This window comes from Nicotiana tomentosiformis, chromosome 12 (genome assembly GCF_000390325.3).
Source record: "Nicotiana tomentosiformis chromosome 12, ASM39032v3, whole genome shotgun sequence".
Taxonomy (NCBI): Eukaryota; Viridiplantae; Streptophyta; class Magnoliopsida; order Solanales; family Solanaceae; genus Nicotiana; species Nicotiana tomentosiformis.
Genome location: NC_090823.1, coordinates 91,321,109 through 91,342,602, shown reverse-complemented (window position 1 = coordinate 91,342,602; position 21,494 = coordinate 91,321,109). Strand labels below are relative to the sequence as shown.

Genomic DNA, 21,494 nt, shown 5'->3' with positions numbered 1-21,494 from the left:
TAGCCACAATTCCTGTAAAGCACACTCATCCCTGCAGCACACTTCAAATCAAATTAGTACAAAAATAACACCTAACTACAAAAGAAACAAAGAAAAGAAAAAGAAACATGGGTTGCCTCCCAAGAAGCGCTTGATTTAACGTCGCGGCATGCCGCAGAATACCATCAGTTGAAATGAATCACCACTATGACTTGGCCATTTCCAACTTTTCCCAAATAGTGTTTCACCTGGTGACCATTGACTCGAAATACCTCATTGTTTTTGTTCTCCAAGTCCAATGCACCAAAAGGTGTCACACCTATAATTTCAAAAGGACCACTCCATTTAGACTTTAGCTTTCCGGAAAACATCCTTAACCTCGAGTTGAACAACAATAGGAGATCCCTCACCTTGAACTCTTTGTTCCAAATGTATTTGTCATGAAGATATTTCATCTTTTCTTTGTACAAGGACGAACTTGCATAAGCATGATACCAGATCTCATCCAATTCATTCAAATGTGCAACTCTCAAGTTAGCGGCTACATCCCAATCAAGATTCAACTTATTTAGAGCACACATGGCTTTGTACTCAAGTTCCACCGGAAGATGACAAGCTCTTTCGAACACCAACCAGTATGGCGACATTCCGATAGGTGTTTTGTAAGTCGTCCGATAAGCACATAATATATTATCAATCTTCTTGGACCAATCCGCCCGGTTAGCATTCACTGTTTTGGACAAAATACTCTTTATCTCCCGGTTGGAAACTTCCACCTGACCGCTTGCTTGTGGATGGTAAGGAGTCGTGACTTTATGAGTAACTCCATACTTACTAAGTAAAGTGTCGAAAGCCTTGTTGCAAAAATGCGACCCCCCATCGCTTATGATATCCCGCGGAGTACCAAACCTTGTGAAAATATTCTTCTTCAAGAACGCCACCACACTTCTCGCCTCATTGTTAGGTAGAGCAACGACCTCAACCCATTTAGACACATAATCAACCGCGACCAAGATGTAGGTATTTCCACAAGAACTCACAAAAGGACCCATGAAGTCAATACCCCACACATCAAAGATATCAATCTCCAAAATGGTAGTGAGAGGCATTTCATTTTTCTTCAAGATTCCACCGTCCCATTGACATTCATCACATCTTTTCATTACATCACTTGCATCCTTGTAAATAGTGGGCCAATAGAAACCACAACTTAGCACTTTGGCCGCCGTTCTTGCTCCACTATGATGACCACCATATGGCGAAGAATGACAAGCCCCAAGAATTTTACCTTGTTTTTCTTCCGGTACACATCTTCTAATCACCCAATCTGTGCAAATTCGGAAAAGGTATGGTTCATCCCAATTATAATCTTGACAATCTCGTTTGAGCCTCTTCCTTTGGTTTGAAGAGAACTCATCAGGAATGATTCCACACACAAGGAAATTTGCTAGATCCGCGAACCATGGCACCTCCTTCATTGAAATAGCCAAGAGTTGCTCATCGAGGAAGGAGTCATTGATTTCAAGGCCATCTTGTGGCCTCCCCTCATCCTCCAAACGAGACAAGTAGTCTGCCACTTGATTTTCACTCCCTTTTCTATCTTGTATGTCAATATCAAACTCTTGCAACAAAAGCACCCATCTCATCAACCGAGCTTTGGAATCTTTCTTGCTCATAAGATAACGAAGTGCCGTATGATCCGTATGGACAATAACTTTTGCACCCATCAAGTACAGGCAGAACTTCTCAATTGCAAACACAATGGCAATGGGCTCTTTCTCCGTAATGGTATAGTTAATTTGGGCACCATTCATGGTATTACTAGCGTAGTAGACCGGATGAAAAATCTTGTTAATGTGTTGCCTCAGAACAACCCCAACCGCTACGTCACTAGCATCACACATGAGCTCAAAAGGGACACTCCAATTTAGAGCGGTGATGATTTGAGTGGTTGTCAACTTGAACTTTAACAATTAAAAGGCTCTCATGCAATCATCATTGAAGTTAAACTTAGCATCTTTCTCAAGAATCTTGCACAACGGGTTCACCACCTTAGAAAAAGCTTTGATGAAACGCCGGTAAAACCTCGCGTGCCCTAAGAAACTCCGCACACCTTTCACCGAAGTTGGAGGTGAAAGTTTAGAAATCACCTCAATCTTTACCTTGTCAACTTCAATTCAATTATTTGAGATTTTGTGGCCAAGGACTAAGCCTTCCTCTACCATGAGATAACATTTCTCCCAATTGAGCACCAAATTCGTTTCTTCACATCTTGCCAATACTTTATCTAAATTTGCAAGACAATTATCAAAGGAATCCCCAATCACCGAGAAGTCATCCATAAAAACTTCAAGGTAGTCCTCCACCATATCCGTGAAGATAGCCATCATACACCTTTGAAAAGTCATCGGTGCATTACACAAACCAAATGGCATCCGCTTGAAGGCGAAAGTACCATAGGGACATGTAAAGGTTATTTTATCTTGATCCTCCGGAGCAATAAGGATTTGGTTGTAGCCCTAATACCCGTCAAGGAAGCAATAGAAAGCACGTACGGCCAACCTATCAAGCATTTGGTCTAGGAAGGGAAGTTCTTTGAGCTTGCGATAGTCCATACACACTCTCCAACTGGTCACCGTTCTTGTAGGAATCAACTCCTTCTTGCCAACTGTGACCACCGTCATGCCCCCCCTTCTTTGGGACACATTGAACCAGAGAAGTCCATGAACTATCGAAAATGGGGTAGACAACCCCGGCATCCAACCACTTGATAATCTCCTTTTTGAAAACTTCTTGCATAGCCTCATTTAGTCTCCTTTGATGTTCAATAGATTATTTGGCACCTTCCTCTAAGTTGATCTTATGCATGCAAAATGCGAGGCTTATTCCCCACATATCCGCCAATGTCCACCCAATAGCCTTTTTCCTCTTATGTAGCACTGCCAATGTAGAATCTACCTGCACGTTAGTCAAACAAGATGAAAGAATAACCGGTAAAGTAGAACATGGGCCTAGAACTTCATACCGAAGATGTGGAGGCAATGACTTCAACTCCAAGGTTGGAGTCTCTTCAATGGAAGGCTTTGTAGGAGGAGTATTCCTATTTTCAAGATCCAAGGATAGTTTCTGGGGTGCATAATTGTACGACCCCATTCCTTGCAAAGAGTTCACACATTCCATAAAGCCATCTATCTCGTCATCATCAAAGTTGATCAAGACGGCCTCCAACCTATCACCAACATTGATTGTGGTACATATATCATCAACAATAACATCGGTCACCAAGTCCACAAAAGAACACACCTCGTTGCTCTTTGGTTGTCGCATGGACTTGCACAAATGAAATACAAATTTTTATCACCCACCCGGAAAGTGAGTTCTCTAGCTTCCACATCACAAAGAGTGTTCCCCGTAGCAAGGAAGGGTCTTCCAAGAATAATCGGCACCTCATAATCCACTTCACAATCAAGAATGACAAAATCCTCCAAAATAATTAATTTATCAACACGAACAATGACATCTTCAATCACTCCCAAAGGTCTCTTCATGATATGATCGGCCATTTGCAATCTCATAGAGGTGGGTCTTGGTTGCCCAATTTCCAAGGTATTGAAAACCTAATATGGCATCAAATTGATACTTTCCCCAAGATCACACAGAGCTTTAGCAAACTCGGCACTCCCAATTGTATAAGGAAATGTGAAAACACCGGGATCTTCCAACTTAGGATCCATTAAATGCAAAATTTCACTCACTTGATGAGTGACTTTGATAGTTTCAAAATTCATTGACCGCTTCTTTGTCACAAGATCCTTCATAAACTTTGCATAACCAGACATTTGTTACAAAGCTTCAACTCATGTCATATTGATTGAGAGACTCTTCATCATTTGGATGAACTTTTTGAATTGATTCTCGCCATTTTGTTTGGCAAGTCTTTGAGGATATGGAGGTGGAGGCTTAGGCAATGGTGCCTTAGTCTTTTGCACTACCGGATCCGATATGTCAATAACGTGATCCATAGACGGGTTTACCTCCTATTGAGTCTCTTCTACACTATCATCAATATCAATCCAAACTTCATCATTTGTTTGCACCACATCGTTTGGGACCTCTTCTTCTTGTACCACTTGCTCATCATCCACAAGTTGCCTTTGACTTGAGGTGGGTGCATTCCTACCTTTTCCACTTCTTGTAGTAACGTCCATGGCATGCTCCGTATTGTTCCCACCCTTTGGGTTCACCACCGTGTCACTTGGTAGTTCCCCTTAGGATGAGAATTGAGAGCTTGATGAATTTGCCCCATTTACACTTCTAAATTGCGGATCGATGTGTTGTGTGAGGCAAGTTGGGCATCTGAATCGGCATTCTTTTCCATTATTTTCTTTAACATGTTCTCAATATGCTCCATCTTCTTGTTTGAAGATCTAGGACCATGGGAAGGATAAAGAGGCGGGTTGCTCGGTTGTTGATACATCGGGGGGCTTTGAAAACCCGAACCACGATTGTCTTGATTATTGTTCCATCCGCCTTGATTGTTACCACCCCAATTTTCTTGATTATTATTGTTATGCCAATTTCCTTGATTATTGCCACTATTCCAATTTCCTTGATTGTTTCTACCATTCCAATTTCCTTGGTTGTGAGAATTCCAATTGCCTTGATTGTTTAGAGGCCGCCATTGTTGTTGGCTTGGGCCTTGGAATTTATTTCATGTCCTTGAAAGTTATTCACATATTGCACCTCTTCTTCTTGGTCATTGTAAGAATCATCTTTGATCAAAATAACTTTCCTCTTGCACAAAATTTTCCACTCGATGTTACACTTGTGGACCCTTGGTTCTCCTTTTGTTCACCATCATGTTCACTCCCTCCATGGCATTGACTTCCTTAAGATTTTGCACTTGTTGAACTTGAGCCTTTTCTAGTTGATTCATGGTAGTAGTCAATTCGGCTATGGCTTGCCTATGGTCATACAACTTTTTGTGAAGGTGGATCACGTTGGGATCACCTTGTGGAACATTGGCCTGGGATTGCCACGCCGATAATATTTCTGCCATTTCATTTAAAATCTCACATGCCTCTGCATAAGGCGTAGTCATAAAATTTCCACCGACAAGTTGATTTACCACACATTGGTAGGTCGTGTTAATCCCACGATAGAAGGTTTGTTGAATCATGCTTTCCGTCATATCGTTGTTGGGACATTCCTTGAACATTATTCTATACTGCTCCCATATCTCGTGTAGTGGTTCATTGGGCTCTTGCTTAAATGCCAAAATTTCATACCGAAGTGTAGACATATGCCCCGGAAAGAAGAACTTTGAAATAAACTTTTTCTCCAACTCATCCCAAGTGTGAATGGAATAGTTCGGCAAACGTTCCAACCAATCTAAAGCTTTCCCCCGTAGAGAGAAGGGAAAAAGTTTTAGCCTCAATGTATCCTCGGAGACATTTCTTTGCTTGCTACCCCAACAAGTATCCACAAACCCCTTCAAATGTTTGTATGCATTTTGACTTGGAGCACCGGTGAAGAAACCTCGTTACTCTAGCAAAGAGAGCATCATGTTGGTGACTTGAAAGTTTCCCACCCTAATACAGGGAGGGACTATTGCACTTGCATATCCTTCATTGGGTAACACCCGGTGTGGAGCCGCTCGTGGTGGAAGTTGGGGTGGAACATGCACATTGTCATGAGGCACTCGGCCTCTTCTATTGGCTTGAGGTTTAAGAGGAACCTCATTCACTTGGTCATCCTCAATGTCCACATCCAACAAAGCAATATTTTCGAGCTCATTGTTTGCCATGGTTGTACCTACGATTTTTCAAACAAGTTAGTAATATGGAAGAAAAAGAAGATACTCCGAAAGAACACCCAAATATATAGCTAACGCTATTTTTAACTCCCTAGCAACGGCGCCAAAAATTGATCGCGTTCAAATGCACACCTCTAAAATTGTATGAAACGGTCGTTTGCAATTATAGTAACCCAACTAAGAGTCGGGGTCGAATCCGCAGGGAGCTAAGATGAGAGTTAGAGGTATATATTTTAATGCGCGTGATTGAATTATCTTGATTTGCACTTCCACAAAAAGGTTTGTTTTCTATTTCTAAATTTACACTAAAGATTGCAGAATAAAAAAAGAAGACTAGAATAATTATTTTTGAGGTTTTTCAAATTGATAAAAAGCCTGGGTTGTAACCATTGCCTAGGTGTTTGACTAATGGGATAAAGACTTTAATGCTTGTTCTGTTGACTGGGGTGTATTACAGCTATCAACTCTAAATTACCCACTCAATACCTCTCGGTCAGAGAGTAGTTTTGCCCAATTTGGCTTTCTGAAGACCAAATGGGTATCACACAAAACAGTTGATAAAAGCTCAAGTCAGGTTATTACTATCTCTAGGATGAACCCTTTAATTGGGTGAATCAATCTCTCAATTGATCCAATTCCTTATTAGCCAAGTTATCCTAGACTATGTCTCTCTTTCTCAAGAAAAGACTAAGTCAAATAGGCATGAACTAATGTTTGCAATCATTAATTCCTCAAATTAAAGCATGAACTAGGCTAAATAATAAATACCCAATCATAAACAAGCACTAATTTAATTACCCATAAGGTTAACACACTAGGGTTGGGTCACAACCCTACAGAAAATCTAGCTACTCATACTTGGGTTTGAAGAGAATGAAGAAGAAAGACTAATTAAACTCATAATATAATCTTAAAATATTAAAATCTATTGTAAAATACACCAAAATATAGTAAACTTTCAAAAGAGGAAAAAAAGAATGGCTACAATAATTGCTGATGTTCACAACTTGACCTAATTTCGTGAAACTCTTCTATTTATACAAGTCTGAAAATCTCGGACAAAAATGCTCCTCGAAACAATTATGCAGCTGCACAATTCCATGTGCGGTCCGCAGACTTCTTCATCTGGCAAGAACTGGGATTCTGCGGCCGCACAATTCTGAACTGAGGCTGCAAGGCAGCATTTATGCGGTCCGAAGATTTAGAACTGCGGCCGCAAGTCACTCTTCTGCGGTCCGCAATAGTAGGATTGCGGCTGCAAGATAATTTTCTGCGCCCGCACAAAGCTTGTGCGGTCCGCAATTCTCTGAAGATCTGGACTTGGTCTTTTTGCAATAGCTCTGATCTTGATCTTTAGCCCATCTTTTGCGGCCGCACAATTCATATGCGGACCGCAATTTGCACAAATATATGCTGAGTTTTTCTTCTTTGTTTGCGACCGCAGGTGGAATTCTGCGGTCCGCAGTTTCTTCTACGGCCGCAGAATTCCTTCTGCGGACCACACATTGTGTGCCTCCATGCCCTTTGTTGCCTTATGCTTGAACTACTCCTCTTTGAGTTAGATTTCATTTTGGGAGCCTAGCTTCCTGCATTCCTGCAAGTTTGTACAATTTCATTAGTTCCGGGAGCATAATTCAATGCTTTTAGGCTAAAACAAAAGTTAAAAGGCGTTAATAAGCAGTCAAAATCCCCATTTATCAATGACAACTAAACACTATTGATTATGAACTGACCAACAAATAATCAACAAAACTGAACTAAAAAGAACCAAAAAGAAAACAGACAAGCGACGAAGAAATATTGACTACGAATCAAACCAATGTAACCAACTAAAAGATTAATGAGTCAAGAAGTAGCTCAATTGATCTCAGTCACCTACCGATACGTTTAAACTAATCACTACAAGCAATAAAAGGGATGATCGGAAGCAACGTACAATAGCATGAAAATAATAGCAAACTACAGATTACTACTTAAATTTATACGAACAACATAAACGTGAATGAAAATTAAACTCTAAGCCTAATGCCAAAAAACAAAAAACAAAATCAGAAAATGGAAGGAGGAAGCAGGGTTTTACCATACGAGGCATCCGATGCTAACTCGAGCCACCAAAAGATGACGAAAACCCCAAGCGGCGGTTGTCCGACCCCGAAGCACAAGTTTTCTTTTAGTAGGTACCAAAACAAATAAGCTTTGGCATCATACTTGAAGGAAACGTGGGTCTTTAGGTCGAGTAGGCTAAAAGATAGGGGGTCAGTGGTGGTAAGGTAGTGGTGCGGCAGTGGTGGTGGTGGCTGGGGTTTGGCCAAAATTATTCATCGAAAATTGGGTCCAAAATTATACTATGTGATAGATCAAGGGAAGACCTACACACTCATGTAGATATTAAGTTATGGTGAGGTCTCAAACTTGATGAATTTGAGGAGAAATAGGCGGCTAGGGTTTCTGTTTTTTGAAGATTCATGGAGTTTGGTTGGGATTTTGAGGACTTGAGTTGGAGATATGGAGAGAGGAGGAGAAGAGGCGGAGATGGTGAGATTTTGGCAGGGATTAGAGGTGCTCCGCTGGCGGTGGCGATTTCTGGCCGACGAAGATGGGCGGCGGACGGCAAGTCTGAGAGAGAGGGGAGAGAGTGAGGAGAAAGAGAAGAGAATGGGAGAGATAAGAGAAAATGAGAGCAAATTTCGGCTAACCTAGGCTTTAAATACCTAGGATGGCAAATAATGAGAGTCGTTGGATCAGGGAGAGATGAAGGGTTGGGACTTGATCTTGCTTCATTTATCACAACGACGTCGTTTTGGGCCTCTCTCAGGCCACATGGTCTGGACCGAGTCCTGGGCTCGAATTTGTGGGTTAATTTTGGTCCAATTAGGTTAAATAAAGCATCAACCCAATATTGAATAAGATATATAAGTTAAATATAAATTAAAAAATAAAAATTAATAATATCAAAACTAATACATACTACATACTATTCTCCATAATACATCCAATCAAATAATCCCCTAATGCTGCGCATATATTTAAAGGGGTTCTGTACAATCCAAAAGTCGAAAGCATAAAACGGCAGCTAAACCCATTATTTTCGGCTTTTGCAGAGAATCCAAGATGATTAATTACAGTAGTCGTATGCGACAAAAAAAAAAAGCTTAAAAGAATCTTCAGAATGATGGCCTTACTAAAGGTAAAACTCAAAGGTAATAGAGTTTCGATATACTATCATGAAAAATCTGCTAATTGGGTTAAGCAATGAAAACTTTGTAAGTCTAAACTTTTGAAAACGATGGAGGGAAAAATATTGGACAATTGGACAGAATGGAGTAATTAAATCAAAGACAACCACATATAATAAATGGAAATAATCTGTAATATTTCTTTCTAAGACTAGCTAGCTATCAGATCCACAAATTATTGCTTATTTTTGGGTTTATTATACCATGAGATGGAGAAAAACAAATTGTGTCCCTACAAGAACAGAATAAAGCAACATGAGACCGAGCTTGTGATTATATTTCCGACAGCCTCTGTACTAGACCAGCCTTTCTCCAACATATATAAACACCTTTTTTTTTGTTTTCCGTTCAATATGGTACCCCGTTTTTAGGTTTGACTAATTCAATTTATGTTTAGAAAAATACATTCCTATTAAAAGGCGATTTCCACTTAAAGGTCCAACTCAATATTTCTACAATTAGTTACAACTTCATTATATAACCCCAACTCACACGTCTATGTTCGACGTGTTCAGTTCCTACCCACATATATTCTTTTCATCTAGCTAACCCCTTGCGTATCATGGAGAGTTTAGGCTCTTGTCCCCCTCTTTGCTCCTTTTTGCTTATCAATGGAATAACCTCACTGAGGTGTTTGAAAAATAAATATATACTCACACTTATAAGCATATTTTAAAATCATGCATAAGTTTCATAAATCTCCATTATTTTTAACTTCCCTCACCAGTCAAATTATTGGGACATAAAATGAAACCGACGGAGCATATATGCACGGACGAAGCTATACTCTGTTAAGGTGATCAATTGATCACCATTCGACAAAAAACTATACCGCATATATAGGTAAAACAGTTGATTTTAAAGGTATATAAGTATGTTTTGATTGTCGGGATTTTTTTTTAACTTTTTTCAAGTTTGAACACTTTGCATATATGTTCTTGCGGATCAAGTGGGAAGCAATATTCAGTTGAATTAATTGAAGCAGTGTAACTTGTCTTTGTTCCCTACCATCTCTTCATACGCTATGTGTTCTCAAACGTAACCATCTCAACCACAACAAATTAAATAAGCATCTACAATATGTCTTGCATACGTACATGTTTAGGGACATGAACATAGTTAGTATTTTCTATTTCTTGTTCATGCATAACAAACAGCATAAACTAGCTAGGGAGAATTCTACAACTTTCCAGTGAAGAAAATCTATATATATGAATACAACATACTATAAACGTGATTATAACTTTCAAATGTATCAAGAGCAAAAACTTGAATTACTAGAAGAAAAAATAAAACACAGGGCGCCATCCTTATACTAACCAAAATTTAAGAATACTATATACTCCAAGTACAACTGAATGATCTACAACAACAATCCAGTAGAATCCCACTAATAGGGTCTGGGAGAGTAGTGTATACGCAGACCTTACCCCTACCCCAAAGGAGTAGAGAGACTGTTTCCGAAAGACCCTCAACTCAAGAAAACAAAAAGACAAAACGACAAGAGGAGACAACATTAGTATCACCACAACAATCATAGAAAAAATAGGAACCCCATGAAATGCAGAAGAAAGATGCAAAGCAAAAACGATAGCTAGTAAATAGGACATGCACTGAAAAACGAAGTAGTAAAACATAACATTGTCACTAGCTACCCTAGACAAAAACCCTACGTGGACAGTCCCACAATGGTACGAAGTAAGTCAAGACTCAACTACATCCTAACCTACAACTCTAATACTCGACCTCCACATCTTCCTATCAAGTGCCATGTTCTCGGAAATCTGGAGCCTCGCCATATCCTGTCTGATCACCTCTCCCCAATACTTCTTAGGCCGCCCTCTACCTCTTCTCGTGCCCTCCACAACCAGCCGCTCACACCTCCTTACCGGAGCATTTGGGCTTCTCCTTTGAACATGTCCGAACCATCTAAGCCTCGCTTCCCGCATCTTGTCATCAATGGGAGCCACGTGCACCTTCTCCCGAATAACATCATTCCTAATCTTATCTATCCTAGTGTGCCCGCACATCCACCTCAACATCCACATTTCTGCTACTTTCATCTTCTAGATATGTGAGTTTTTAACGGGCCAACACTCAGCCCCATATAACATGGCTGGTCTAACCACCGCTTTATAGAACTTACCTTTGAGTATTGGTGGCACTCTCTTGTCACACAGGACTCCAGATGCTAACATCCACTTCATCCATCCTATCCAATACGGTGTGTGACATCCTCGTCGATCTCCCCTCCCCCTGGATAACCGAACCAAGGTACTTGAAACTGCCTCTACTCGGGATGACCTGTGATTCAAGCCTCATATCCACGCCCACTTCCCCTGGCTCAGCGCTGAATTTACACTCCAGGTATTCCGTGTTCGTCCTGCTCAACTTGAAACCCTTAGACTCAAGAGCCTGTCTCCAAACCTTTAGCCTCTCGTTAACACCGGCTCGCGACTCATCAATCAGAACTATGTCATCGGCAAATAGCATGCACCATGGCACCTCCCTTGAATATGGTGTGTTAACGCGTCGATCACGAGGGCGAATAAGAACGGACTGAGCCCCTCCTTTATATAGTTATATCTCAAAAATGAGCCCCTCAGCCTCTCAGCGCAACAACCACCCCCTCCCCTAGATCCAACGAAACAAAACAAGACGATGAGGTTGGTAAGAGAATTTATACATGAAGAAGATACATATAGAAGGAGACAGTATGGTTTATGTTCGAAGAACAAGTTTACACATTAAAGCAGTCAAAGGCCATCAGCTTTTAGTAACGGATTCCTCAACTCAAAATAGTCTGTTACGGAGTATAAACTATCAAAACTAAAATAAAGAGATACAGATGATAATGTGCAAGCCGCAGCACAATGGAACATGTGAAAGATCTAGAGAAGATGACAAATAGGAAACCGCAACCTTATTTGCATGTTGAACACGTACACCAAATCTTCACCAAAATAATTCATCAATGTGATCATATGATAGTAAAACACAAGCTAGCTGACGAAACCAAAAAAACGCCAGAAAGAACATAGCTCCATATTTTAATAGTCATTTAAGAGATTCACATAGCTAGTAGTTAACTAAGAGAATTTAATACAATTAGATGTTGATGCTCAGACAGTTTAGGAAACGGAAATCCAGCTAAGAATACAACACTAAAAGAAAAAAAGGACAAGAACAAGTGAAAAATCAAATGGAATTTCAAGTGGAAAAATAGAAAAAAATAAGGTTAAATAAAAAGGTCTAGAAACCCAACTTGAGTAGTTCTAAATCTCAACTAAATGATCATCAAATTAGGATAATTAACTATTCTAGATAAAATAAATTAGGGTTTTTTACCAAGAGTGTTCTTGTTATTGTGCATCCAAACCTTGAAAACTTGTCTCCTAATATTTGTCTCTGCACAAAACTGCTGCACTGCTGCCTCATTTTCCTTCTGAATACGCCATCCCAATCCTTCAGCAAAAGCAAACATTTTCTCCTTTTGGTCTTGTGTGAACTTTGTCCTAAACCTTTTTCTCGAACCACTCCCACCACTACTACTAGGGTTAGATACATATTCTTCAATATCCTCTCTTGAAGAAATTGATGGTAATGCCAATGGCCTTTGATGATAACGATATGGGTAGTGGTGGGGTGGGTGGTGAAGGATGGGTGGTGGTGGGGTAGGGTGGTGGAAGTTTAATATTTCTCCTTCAACTTCTTTACGGTGGAAATTTCTGTGACAATTACAAGCAGCACATTTTAGAGCATCTAAAGTACCTTCTTCACCTGAGGGCAGAAATTCTCCGCAACCGTCTACAGCTTGTCCACCTATACCTACGGCATGATTTTTTAAGCACTCTCTATATCTTGGAATAGGAACATTGTTTTTTCTTAAAGTTGCAGCTGCTTGTGAAATTGGACCACCTTCTCCAAGTTCTTGGTAATTATTCTCAGTTGTTGGTATTTGAGGAATATTAGCAATTTCCTCTTCTTGGTCTTCATGTTCTTCATCAAATTCCATCTTGTATTGTTATCACTCTCTCTTTGATGTTTGAACCCACCTACCTACCCATATAATTATTGGATTTAACCCAAAAATGAATCTATAGATAAGGTAAAAGTTTGAACTTTGACTATTTACTTGTGGAGATGGAGTTGTATACATAAAATATAGGTAGTGAGGGTTAGGGAGAGGAAAGAGAAGATTAGTGATTATGGGGAAGATGATCCAAACAAAAGATAAAGAGGAATTTGAGAGTGTGGACACAAATTACAAGCCTGCAAAAAACAAAAAAAGTAGTTTACTTTTTCTTTTATGCTTAGAAAAAAAACAGTAAAGTTGTTGTCATGTGAGTGACGAAGAGGTTACAAAAAAAGGAGTTTACTTTTTTTTTTATGCTTAGAAAAAAACAGTAAAATTATTGTCATGTGAGTGACGAGGAGGTTACGAGATTCGAATCATGAAAACAGTCCTCTCGTAAAAATGTAAAATAAGATTGCTTATAATAGACCCTTATAATTTAATTTTTTTCTGGACCTGCACATAACGTGAGCTTAATACACCGGATTATCTTTATTATTCTTGATATTATACTGTTTTTTTTCTCTATCTCACTCTCTGTTTCTCAACCCTAAAGTTTACTAAACATGTGGAGGTAACTACTGGAGTAAAGTGGAAATTTTTTACTGGTTTGTGGGCAGTAAATCATGTGCTCCCTCCTGTGAGAGCATTCAGTGTTATTGCTTAATTTGTTGAAAAAATAAGAATATTTTTGGCTTAGAGAGGTAAAAAGTGAAAGAGGGTCTTCTGAGATAACTTTTCAGTAAGCATGAGAATGGAAACAAGTTGGCGTGTTTGCTCTGTATAGTGACGTCTTTTACGCCTGCAAAAAGCCTGTTCGCATGGAAACATTTTCTCTAATTTTCTTTCCCTTTATCTTTGATACTCTTTAGCTGTATGGATACGTTAGAGTTTAGACATTATATAAAAAAAACAATTCTTTTCTCAAATTTTTTTTGAAAACAATGTTTGGTTATCAAAATCTTATAATTTTTCCAATATCACTTGAAAATGCATTTTCAAATTTGATAAATTGGTGAGAACCAGTTTTTCAATTGAAAATGAAAAGGTTGCTAGTGTTTAGTTGCAAAATATGTTAAAAAAAGACATCCAAATATTTTGCAAAAATTATAACCAAACACAACTTCATCTTCAATTCAAATTTTAGTGAAATTCTAAATTTAAAAAAAGAACTTTGGAATTCATGTCCAAACGCCTACTAAGTTACTCCTATAAACATGATCATGTAAACAATATTTACATTTTTATAGTCTCATCTTTAGGAAAAATGTATCTATCTTCATTTTAATCAGATTATAAACTCAAAGTTTTATAAATTATTACTCCCTCCGTCCAAATTTATGTGAGGTTGTTTGACTGAGCATGAAATTTAAGAGGAAAAAAATCGGTAAAACTTATCGTCTAAAACAAGCCGTAGAAAATTCTGTATTGATAAATTATTTTGTTAGAGTAAAATAAAAAGTTTGAAGTTAAATTTTTTTTCTAAATAATTAAACATGTATCACATAAATTAAAACAGATGAGGTATGCTAAAAAATTATTTGCTCCCGATATTTACACTAAATCATTAGATGTGTAACATGTGTTTACGTATAAACTTCTCTCACTTAACCATGGTTAATTAATATTTATTCAATTTTACGTTATTTATCATAGTTTGGCTTGATATAATGTTTAATAAAGAGGTAAATACTTTTGAAACATAGGGCTTCTAGGTGGGGCAAACCTTTTAAGTCTCCTTTGAGAAGTCCAACCCCAAATTTTAATTCTTAAATATTTAGATCACTTTTAGAATTGATGCATAATTAAGCTAATTTCGGTTATAAAATATTTGAAATCAGCCCCAAAATTGTAAAAAAATATGAATTTGTTCAATGTATAATTATTAAAAGTTTGCCAAAAAAAAAAACACTCAACTGCCTCTCCGCTGTTCCTTCTTCTTTCATAAGTGCGGCAATAATTCTTCTCTCTCCGAGCTCGTTCAATGCAATAAAAATTGCTCAAATTCAGTGATTATTGTGCTCGCATTTCTTCCTTGTCCAAATCCCCGCTGCTCCTTCTACTCGTCCCCTTCATCCTACTCGAATCTTTATTCTTGTTTAGATTTTTTTAATTAAAATATTCAATATTTGGAGACTATTTTTTGAGTAAAACTGCTCAGGTATTAATTACAATAGATATATTCGTTCATATTTTTCATCAGGGGTGTAATAAATCTGTTATTGCTTTGCAATTAGGAAGAAATAATTTTCTGGTTCTTCAAGTTTATTATACTAGGTAATTGACTATTCTTTGTTTATTATAAATAGTTTTTTATTATACACGGTTTCGTGTTTTATTAGCCCTAGTCTACATTACAATAAACTGGAATTACTACTAACTTCGTTGCTAACATGTCGCTAAATTGTCCGTAGCTAACAAAATTTCTTAATAATTTGTTGCTAATCCGTCGGTAAATAGGATCGACAACGAATTTTTCTATTGGCTACAGAATTTGTTTGTCCCTAATTTCTATTTTTTTAGTAGTGTTACTATGTTGGGTCCATTCTTAATTTATTATAGATAATCTATTATTTTATTAGATTTTGTCTGGTTGGTATGGAGTACGCTACAGGAGTAGGTGAAGACTATATTGGGTTAATAGAGAGAGACACCCGCCTGTTACTATTTTCAACGAATTTATTCCTACACGACTACTACAACACAACCCAGCCATGGTCTTGGCGAAATAGAATTTCTTCGTGCGCAAACTTTCTTGGTTGCGTAAAAAGGATCGACGCCATGCTAAGAATATTAGGGAAGCATCTATATCCTTGAAGAGGAGATACAAATGATCAATCTTCAAAAATACGATGGTAAGTCAATGTAACGACCCGGCCGGTCGTTTTGAGTGTTGTAGCCTCGTTCCTCCATTTACTGTTTATTTCATGCTTAATTATTGCTATGTGACTTATCGGGGTAGCTGGTTCGGATCCGGAGATGTTTCGGAAGGAATTGAGACATTTAGTCTCAAGGTAGAAAGCTTAAGTTGTAAAGATTGACCGGATGTGGACTTATGTGTAAACGACTCCGAAAGAAAGTTTTAATGGTTCTGATAGCTCCGTTGGGTGATTTCGGACTTAGGAGTGTGTCTGGATAGTGATTTGGAGGTCCGTCGTTGAATTAGGCTTGAAATGGCACTGAAAGTTGGAAAATTAGAAGCTTTGGAAATTTAGAAGTTTAACCGAGAGTTGACTTTGTGGTTACCGGGCTCGAATTGGGGTTCCGGGAGTTGGAGTAGGTCTGTTGCGTTATTTATGACTTGTGTGCAAAATTTGAGGTAAATCGTACTTGTTTTGATAGGTTTCGGTATCGATTCTAGAAGTTGGAATTTCATAGTTTCCGTTAGGCTTGAATTAAGGTGTGATTCGAGTTTTTGACGTTGTTTGATGTGATTTGAGGCCTCGACTAAGTTCGTGTCATGAATATGGACTTGTTGGTATATTTGGTTGAGGACTCGGGGGCCACTGGTGGGATTCGGATGGTTAACGGATCAAATTTTGGATTTGGAAGACTGCTGAAAATTGCTGGTGTTCAGGCCTGGTTTCCTTATACGCGATCACGTGGGTAGGTCCGCGATCGCGAGTTCTGGTATGCGATCATGTAAGCTGGGGAATCAGTGCATCGCGAACGCGTGGGTTAAGCCGCGTTCGTGAAGAGGAAAGGAGGCAAGAGCTGGTCACGCGTGTTGTCCTATGCGAACGCGTGGGTCTATCCGCGATCGCGTAGGCGCGGAAAGCCTATGCTTCGCGTTCGCGTGAGTCTGTAGGCGATTGCGCAGAGGAAGTTCTGGGGGGAGTAGAGTTTGTGCTTCGTGATCACGAAGAAGGGACATCTAGGCAGAACTTAAATATTTTAAAAATGAGGTTTGAGTCATTTTGCATAATTTGATTTTGGGAGCTCGGTTGGAGGCGATTCTTGAATAGATTTTCAAGGGAGTGATTGGGATAAGTAATTCTCACTTAGTTTTAATTAAATTTCATGATTATATCTGGTAAGTGATTCTCACTTAGTTTTGGTTAAATTTCATGATTATATCTTTGATTTCATTATTTAATTAGTGATTTGGATTGAAAAATTAGAGGGAAATGGAGGAAACTTCTTAGGCCGAATTTTGGAAATCTGAGCGAGATTTTGGAATTGGATTTGAGTAATTTTTATATGGTTGGACTCGTGGTCGAATGGGTATTCGAATTTTGTAATATTTATCGGATTCCAAGACGTAGGCCCGGGGGTTGACTTTTGAGTTGACTTTTTGACTTTTATTTAAGAACTTAGAATTTTTATATGGAATTGATTCATTTAGCTCGTGTTGATTGTATCAAAAATTTTATGGCTAGATTCGGGGCATTTGTAGGCAAGGGCTTGTTGGAGTAGGATTTTACACTACTTGAGGTAAGTAACATTTCTAAACTTGGTTATGAGGGAATGAAACCCCTAATTTTGTGTAATGTGATTGGTGTTATGGTGACGCGCATGCTAGGTGACGGGCGTGTGGGCGTGTACCGTAGAAATTGTGATTTAGTGGATTCCATAGAACTATGTAGCTATCTTATCTGAACATTATTATTGTACTCTAAGTGTTAGAGCACTTGAACTGTGATTCATACTAGAAAATATGTTTAGGCTATATGCTGGTACTATTGGGACCCACAATGGTCGATCTTTGCTGTTAACTTATTCGTTTAATTGTTGTTATATACTCAATCACATTTATCATTGCATATCATATCTCAGACTCTTTTAATATTGTCACATCTTATATCATTGATTTGGGCTGCTTAGCATGAGTGTTGTGAGCCCGAGGGACTGGAGAGATTAATAACTGAGTGAGGCCGAGGGCCTGTTTGTGAGTGACATTTATGGTATCGGGCTGCACGCCGCTGTAGACTTTATTGATTCATGCCAGGATTTGGCTTATTATTGCACTTGGGCTGGATCTGCCCCTCCGGAGTCTGCACACCCACAGTGAGCGCAGTTGCTATTGATTTATTTGTATTTAGGCTGGATTTTCCTTGGACCTCTTTGCATGTGGGACGGATCTGCCCTGTACAGTGATGAGTGAGTGAGTGTGATGAGTGAGAATTGAGACAGTCAGGTTGAGTACTCCGAGAGTGTGAGTACGCGAGGCTTTTATTGTGTTGCATCACATACGATATACATATTGGCATGTAGATATAGAGATGTTACATTCCTCATATCATTCAGACTTGACATATTTTATCTGTTCTGAGTTAAATTATTAAACCTGGAAGCATGCCTAAATTCTTGTACCGTTACCTGTAGATTATGAATTTCTGAGACATTACTGTCATATTTTCCGTAAATTTCCGTACTATTAATTTCGTATGTGGGTTGTAATGTTCGAGCCCGTCATTACTTTCAGTCCAAAGGTTAGATTTTTATTACTTATTGAGTTGGTTGTACTCACGCTATACCCTGCACTACGTGTACAGATCCAGGTGTTTCCGGTCACGGCGGTTGCTGATTCACAGAGTTCAGTCATTTGGAGATTATCGAGGTAGCTGCCCTGGCGTCCGCAGGCCTTGACTTTCCCCCTTATCCCTGAGTTTACTTATTCAGTTTCTGCATTTCTTAGATAGTGTATCTAACTTAGTATTGTATAGATGCTCATGTACTTAGTGACACCCTGATTTTGGGAAACTTCAGTATTGGGTTGTGACGGTTTTATCCAGTATTTATGAGATTTTTATGTATTTAAACCTGTTTTAGTATACTTTAAATTTGAAAGTGTTTATAATGTCTGAGTTGCCGGCTTGCCTAGTACTATAATAGGCTCTATCATGACAGGTTGAGTTTTTGGTCGTGACAAGTTTGTATCAGAGCCTAGGTTACATAGATCTCATGAATCATGAGCAGGTTTAGTAGAGTCTTGCGGATCAGTACAGAGACGTTTGTACTTATCTTCGAGAGACTGTTGAACCCCTAGGAAAACTTCACATTCTTGTATTCTTATCGTTCAAATTTGTTCATTCCGGGAACTAAACTTTTGTTATTCTATTCTCTCACAGATGGTGAGGATACGTGCTACCGGACCGGACGGTCAGCCACCAGTACCACGGGCTAGCTCTACAAGAGGCCGGGGTCGTGGTAGGGGCCGCGGTAGGGGCAGAGGTGCAGCTCGTACAACAACTAAAGCAGTACCTACAGATCTACCAGTTGCTTTAGCTCAGGAGCAGGTTTCAGATGTGGTTGAGCCAGTGGGGCCAGCTCAGGCAATAGCTGTGTCTATTGTGATTCCAGGCCTTCAGGAGGCTCTAGCCCAGATATTGTCTGTTTGCACTAGCCTTGCTCAGGCGGTTTCTGTTCAGACCGCGCCAGCCACTTCTCAGGCCGGGGGAGGTACTCGGATTCCCGCCGCCCGCTCCCTAGAGCAGGTGATGCAGGGACTTTAGATATCGGGGGTACTACCAGCCCAACCGGTTGCAGTTGCTTAGGCATAAGTGGGTCCCATTATGAGTGATGATAAGCAGAAGAGACTAGAGAGATTCGGGATACTCCAGCCTCCATCATTCAGTGGGGCTGAGTCAGAGAATGCCCAGGACTTCTTGGATAGGTGCCAGTGGATTCTTCGTACGGAGGGTATTCTGGAGACCAGTGGGGTCTCATTTACTACTTTTCAGTTTACTGGGGCTGCCTTCAGATAGTGGGAGGCCTATGAGAGGCGTAGGCCAGTCGGTGCAGCACTACTTCATGGCATGAGTTCTCTGTTCTCTTATTGGAGAAGCTTGTGCCATAGACCCGCATGGAGGAGCTGCGCAGGCAGTTCGAGAAGCTACGTCAGTAGGACATGTCTGTGACCCAGTATGAGATAAGATTTCTGAGTTGGCTCATCACGCAGTTTGGCTGGTTCCCACTGAGAGGGAGAGGATTAAGAGGTTCATAGATGACCTCCACTATCAGTTGCGTTTTGTTATGACTCGGGAGAGTGTATCGGGTGCAACGTTCGATGAGGTAGTCGATATTGCTTGGCGGCTAGAGATGGTTCGTAGTTAGGATCGCGAGTAGAGGGAGGCCAAGAGGCCTCGTGGTTCGGGTGATTTCAGGGGTGTCCCTTCTTGGGGTCAATTCCACCACATCAGGGGTCGTCCTTATAGGCTCGCTCATATGGCTCGTCCATTTCATCGTGGTGCATGAGCTAGCCATGGATCATACAGTGCTCGATTGGGTTAGTCATCTCTCAGTGCACTTCCAGCTCAGAGTTCATCTCGTGCACCTTCAGTTCAGGGTTCATCTGCACCAGGTTCTTCTGGTAGTTATTCTGGTTCTCTGGGTCCGCCTCATTATTTGCCACCATTTTCAGAGAGGGGATGTTTTGAGTGTGGAGAGTTGGGTCATGTGAAGAAGTTTTGTCCCCGCCTTACAGGAGGTCCAGTTCAGCAGAGGAGTCAGGCCACGACTTCATCGCCAATTACTTCACCACCCGCCCAGCCAGCTCAGGGTGGGGCTCAGGCAGCTAAGGGTCGCCCTAGAGGGGGAGGCTGATCAGGTGGCAGTCAGGCTCGATTTTGTGCTATTCATGCTAGGTCAGATGCCATTGCTTTAGACACAATGATCACAGGTATTGTCTCAGTATGCCACAAGGATGCTTCTATATTATTTGATCCCGGTTTTACTTATTCCTATATATCATCATATTTTGCTCGTTATATGGACATTCCCCATGAGTCCTTAGTTTCATATGTTCATGTATCTACACCAGTGGGTGATACTATTATTATGGACCGTGTATATCGGTCGTGTGTAGTGACTATTGGGGGATTGGAGACTTGAGTTGATCTTTTATTGCTTAGTATGGTTGATTTCGACCTGATCTTGGGTATGGATTAGTTGTCTCCATGTTATGCTATTCTGAATTGTCACACTAAGACTGTGACGTTGGCGATGCCGGGGTTGCCAAGGATCGAGTGGAGAGTTTCTTTAGATTATGTTTCCAGCAGGGTGATTTCTTATTTGAAGGCCCAACAGATGGTTGGGAAAGGGTGTTTGTTGTATTTGGACTTTGTAAGGGATGTTGGTGTTGATACCCCTACTATTGATTATGTTCCGGTGGTGCGAGACCTACCTGGCATGCCACCCGACAGGGATATTGACTTTGGTATTGACTTGGTATTGGGCACTCAGCCCATTTCTATTCCTCAGTATCGTATGGCACCAGCTGAGTTGAAGGAATTGAAAGAGCATCTCAGGAACTTCTTGATAAGGGGTTTATTAGGCCTAGTGTGTCACCTTGGGGTGCACCGATTATGTTTGTGAAGAAGAATAACGATGGTACTATGCTGATGTACATCGACAATAGGCAGTCGAACAAAGTTACAATCAAGAACAA

At 39.9% G+C, this 21,494-nt stretch overlaps 1 protein-coding gene across 2 annotated transcripts; it reads right to left on the bottom strand.

Annotated features, from left to right (window-relative positions):
• Window positions 1-10,326: 10,326 nt before the first annotated feature.
• On the bottom strand, window positions 10,327-13,300 carry LOC104115332 (zinc-finger homeodomain protein 2-like). 2 transcript variants are annotated; one of them, XM_070192122.1, is made up of 2 exons: window positions 12,379-13,300; window positions 10,327-11,664 (listed from the first exon to the last, which is right to left on the bottom strand). In XM_070192122.1, the coding sequence occupies exons 1-2, from the start codon at window positions 13,043-13,045 to the stop codon at window positions 11,633-11,635; spliced, it is 699 nt and encodes a 232-aa protein (XP_070048223.1). In that variant the 5' UTR covers window positions 13,046-13,300; the 3' UTR covers window positions 10,327-11,632. The 2 variants fall into 2 exon arrangements, with proteins under 2 accessions (XP_070048223.1, XP_009624224.1); XM_009625929.4 differs by lacking the exon at window positions 10,327-11,664 and having other exon boundaries at window positions 12,116-13,299.
• Window positions 13,301-21,494: the final 8,194 nt, after the last annotated feature.

Bases quoted from the DNA above. Each gene is read 5' to 3' on its own strand.
- LOC104115332 (XM_070192122.1), bottom strand. From the start codon at position 13,045: ATGGAATTTGATGAAGAACATGAAGACCAAGAAGAGGAAATTGCTAAT. The intron at 11,665-12,378 runs GTAAAAAACCCT...CGTTGGATCTAG, and splicing joins CAATAACAAGAACACTCTTG to GGGAGGGGGTGGTTGTTGCG.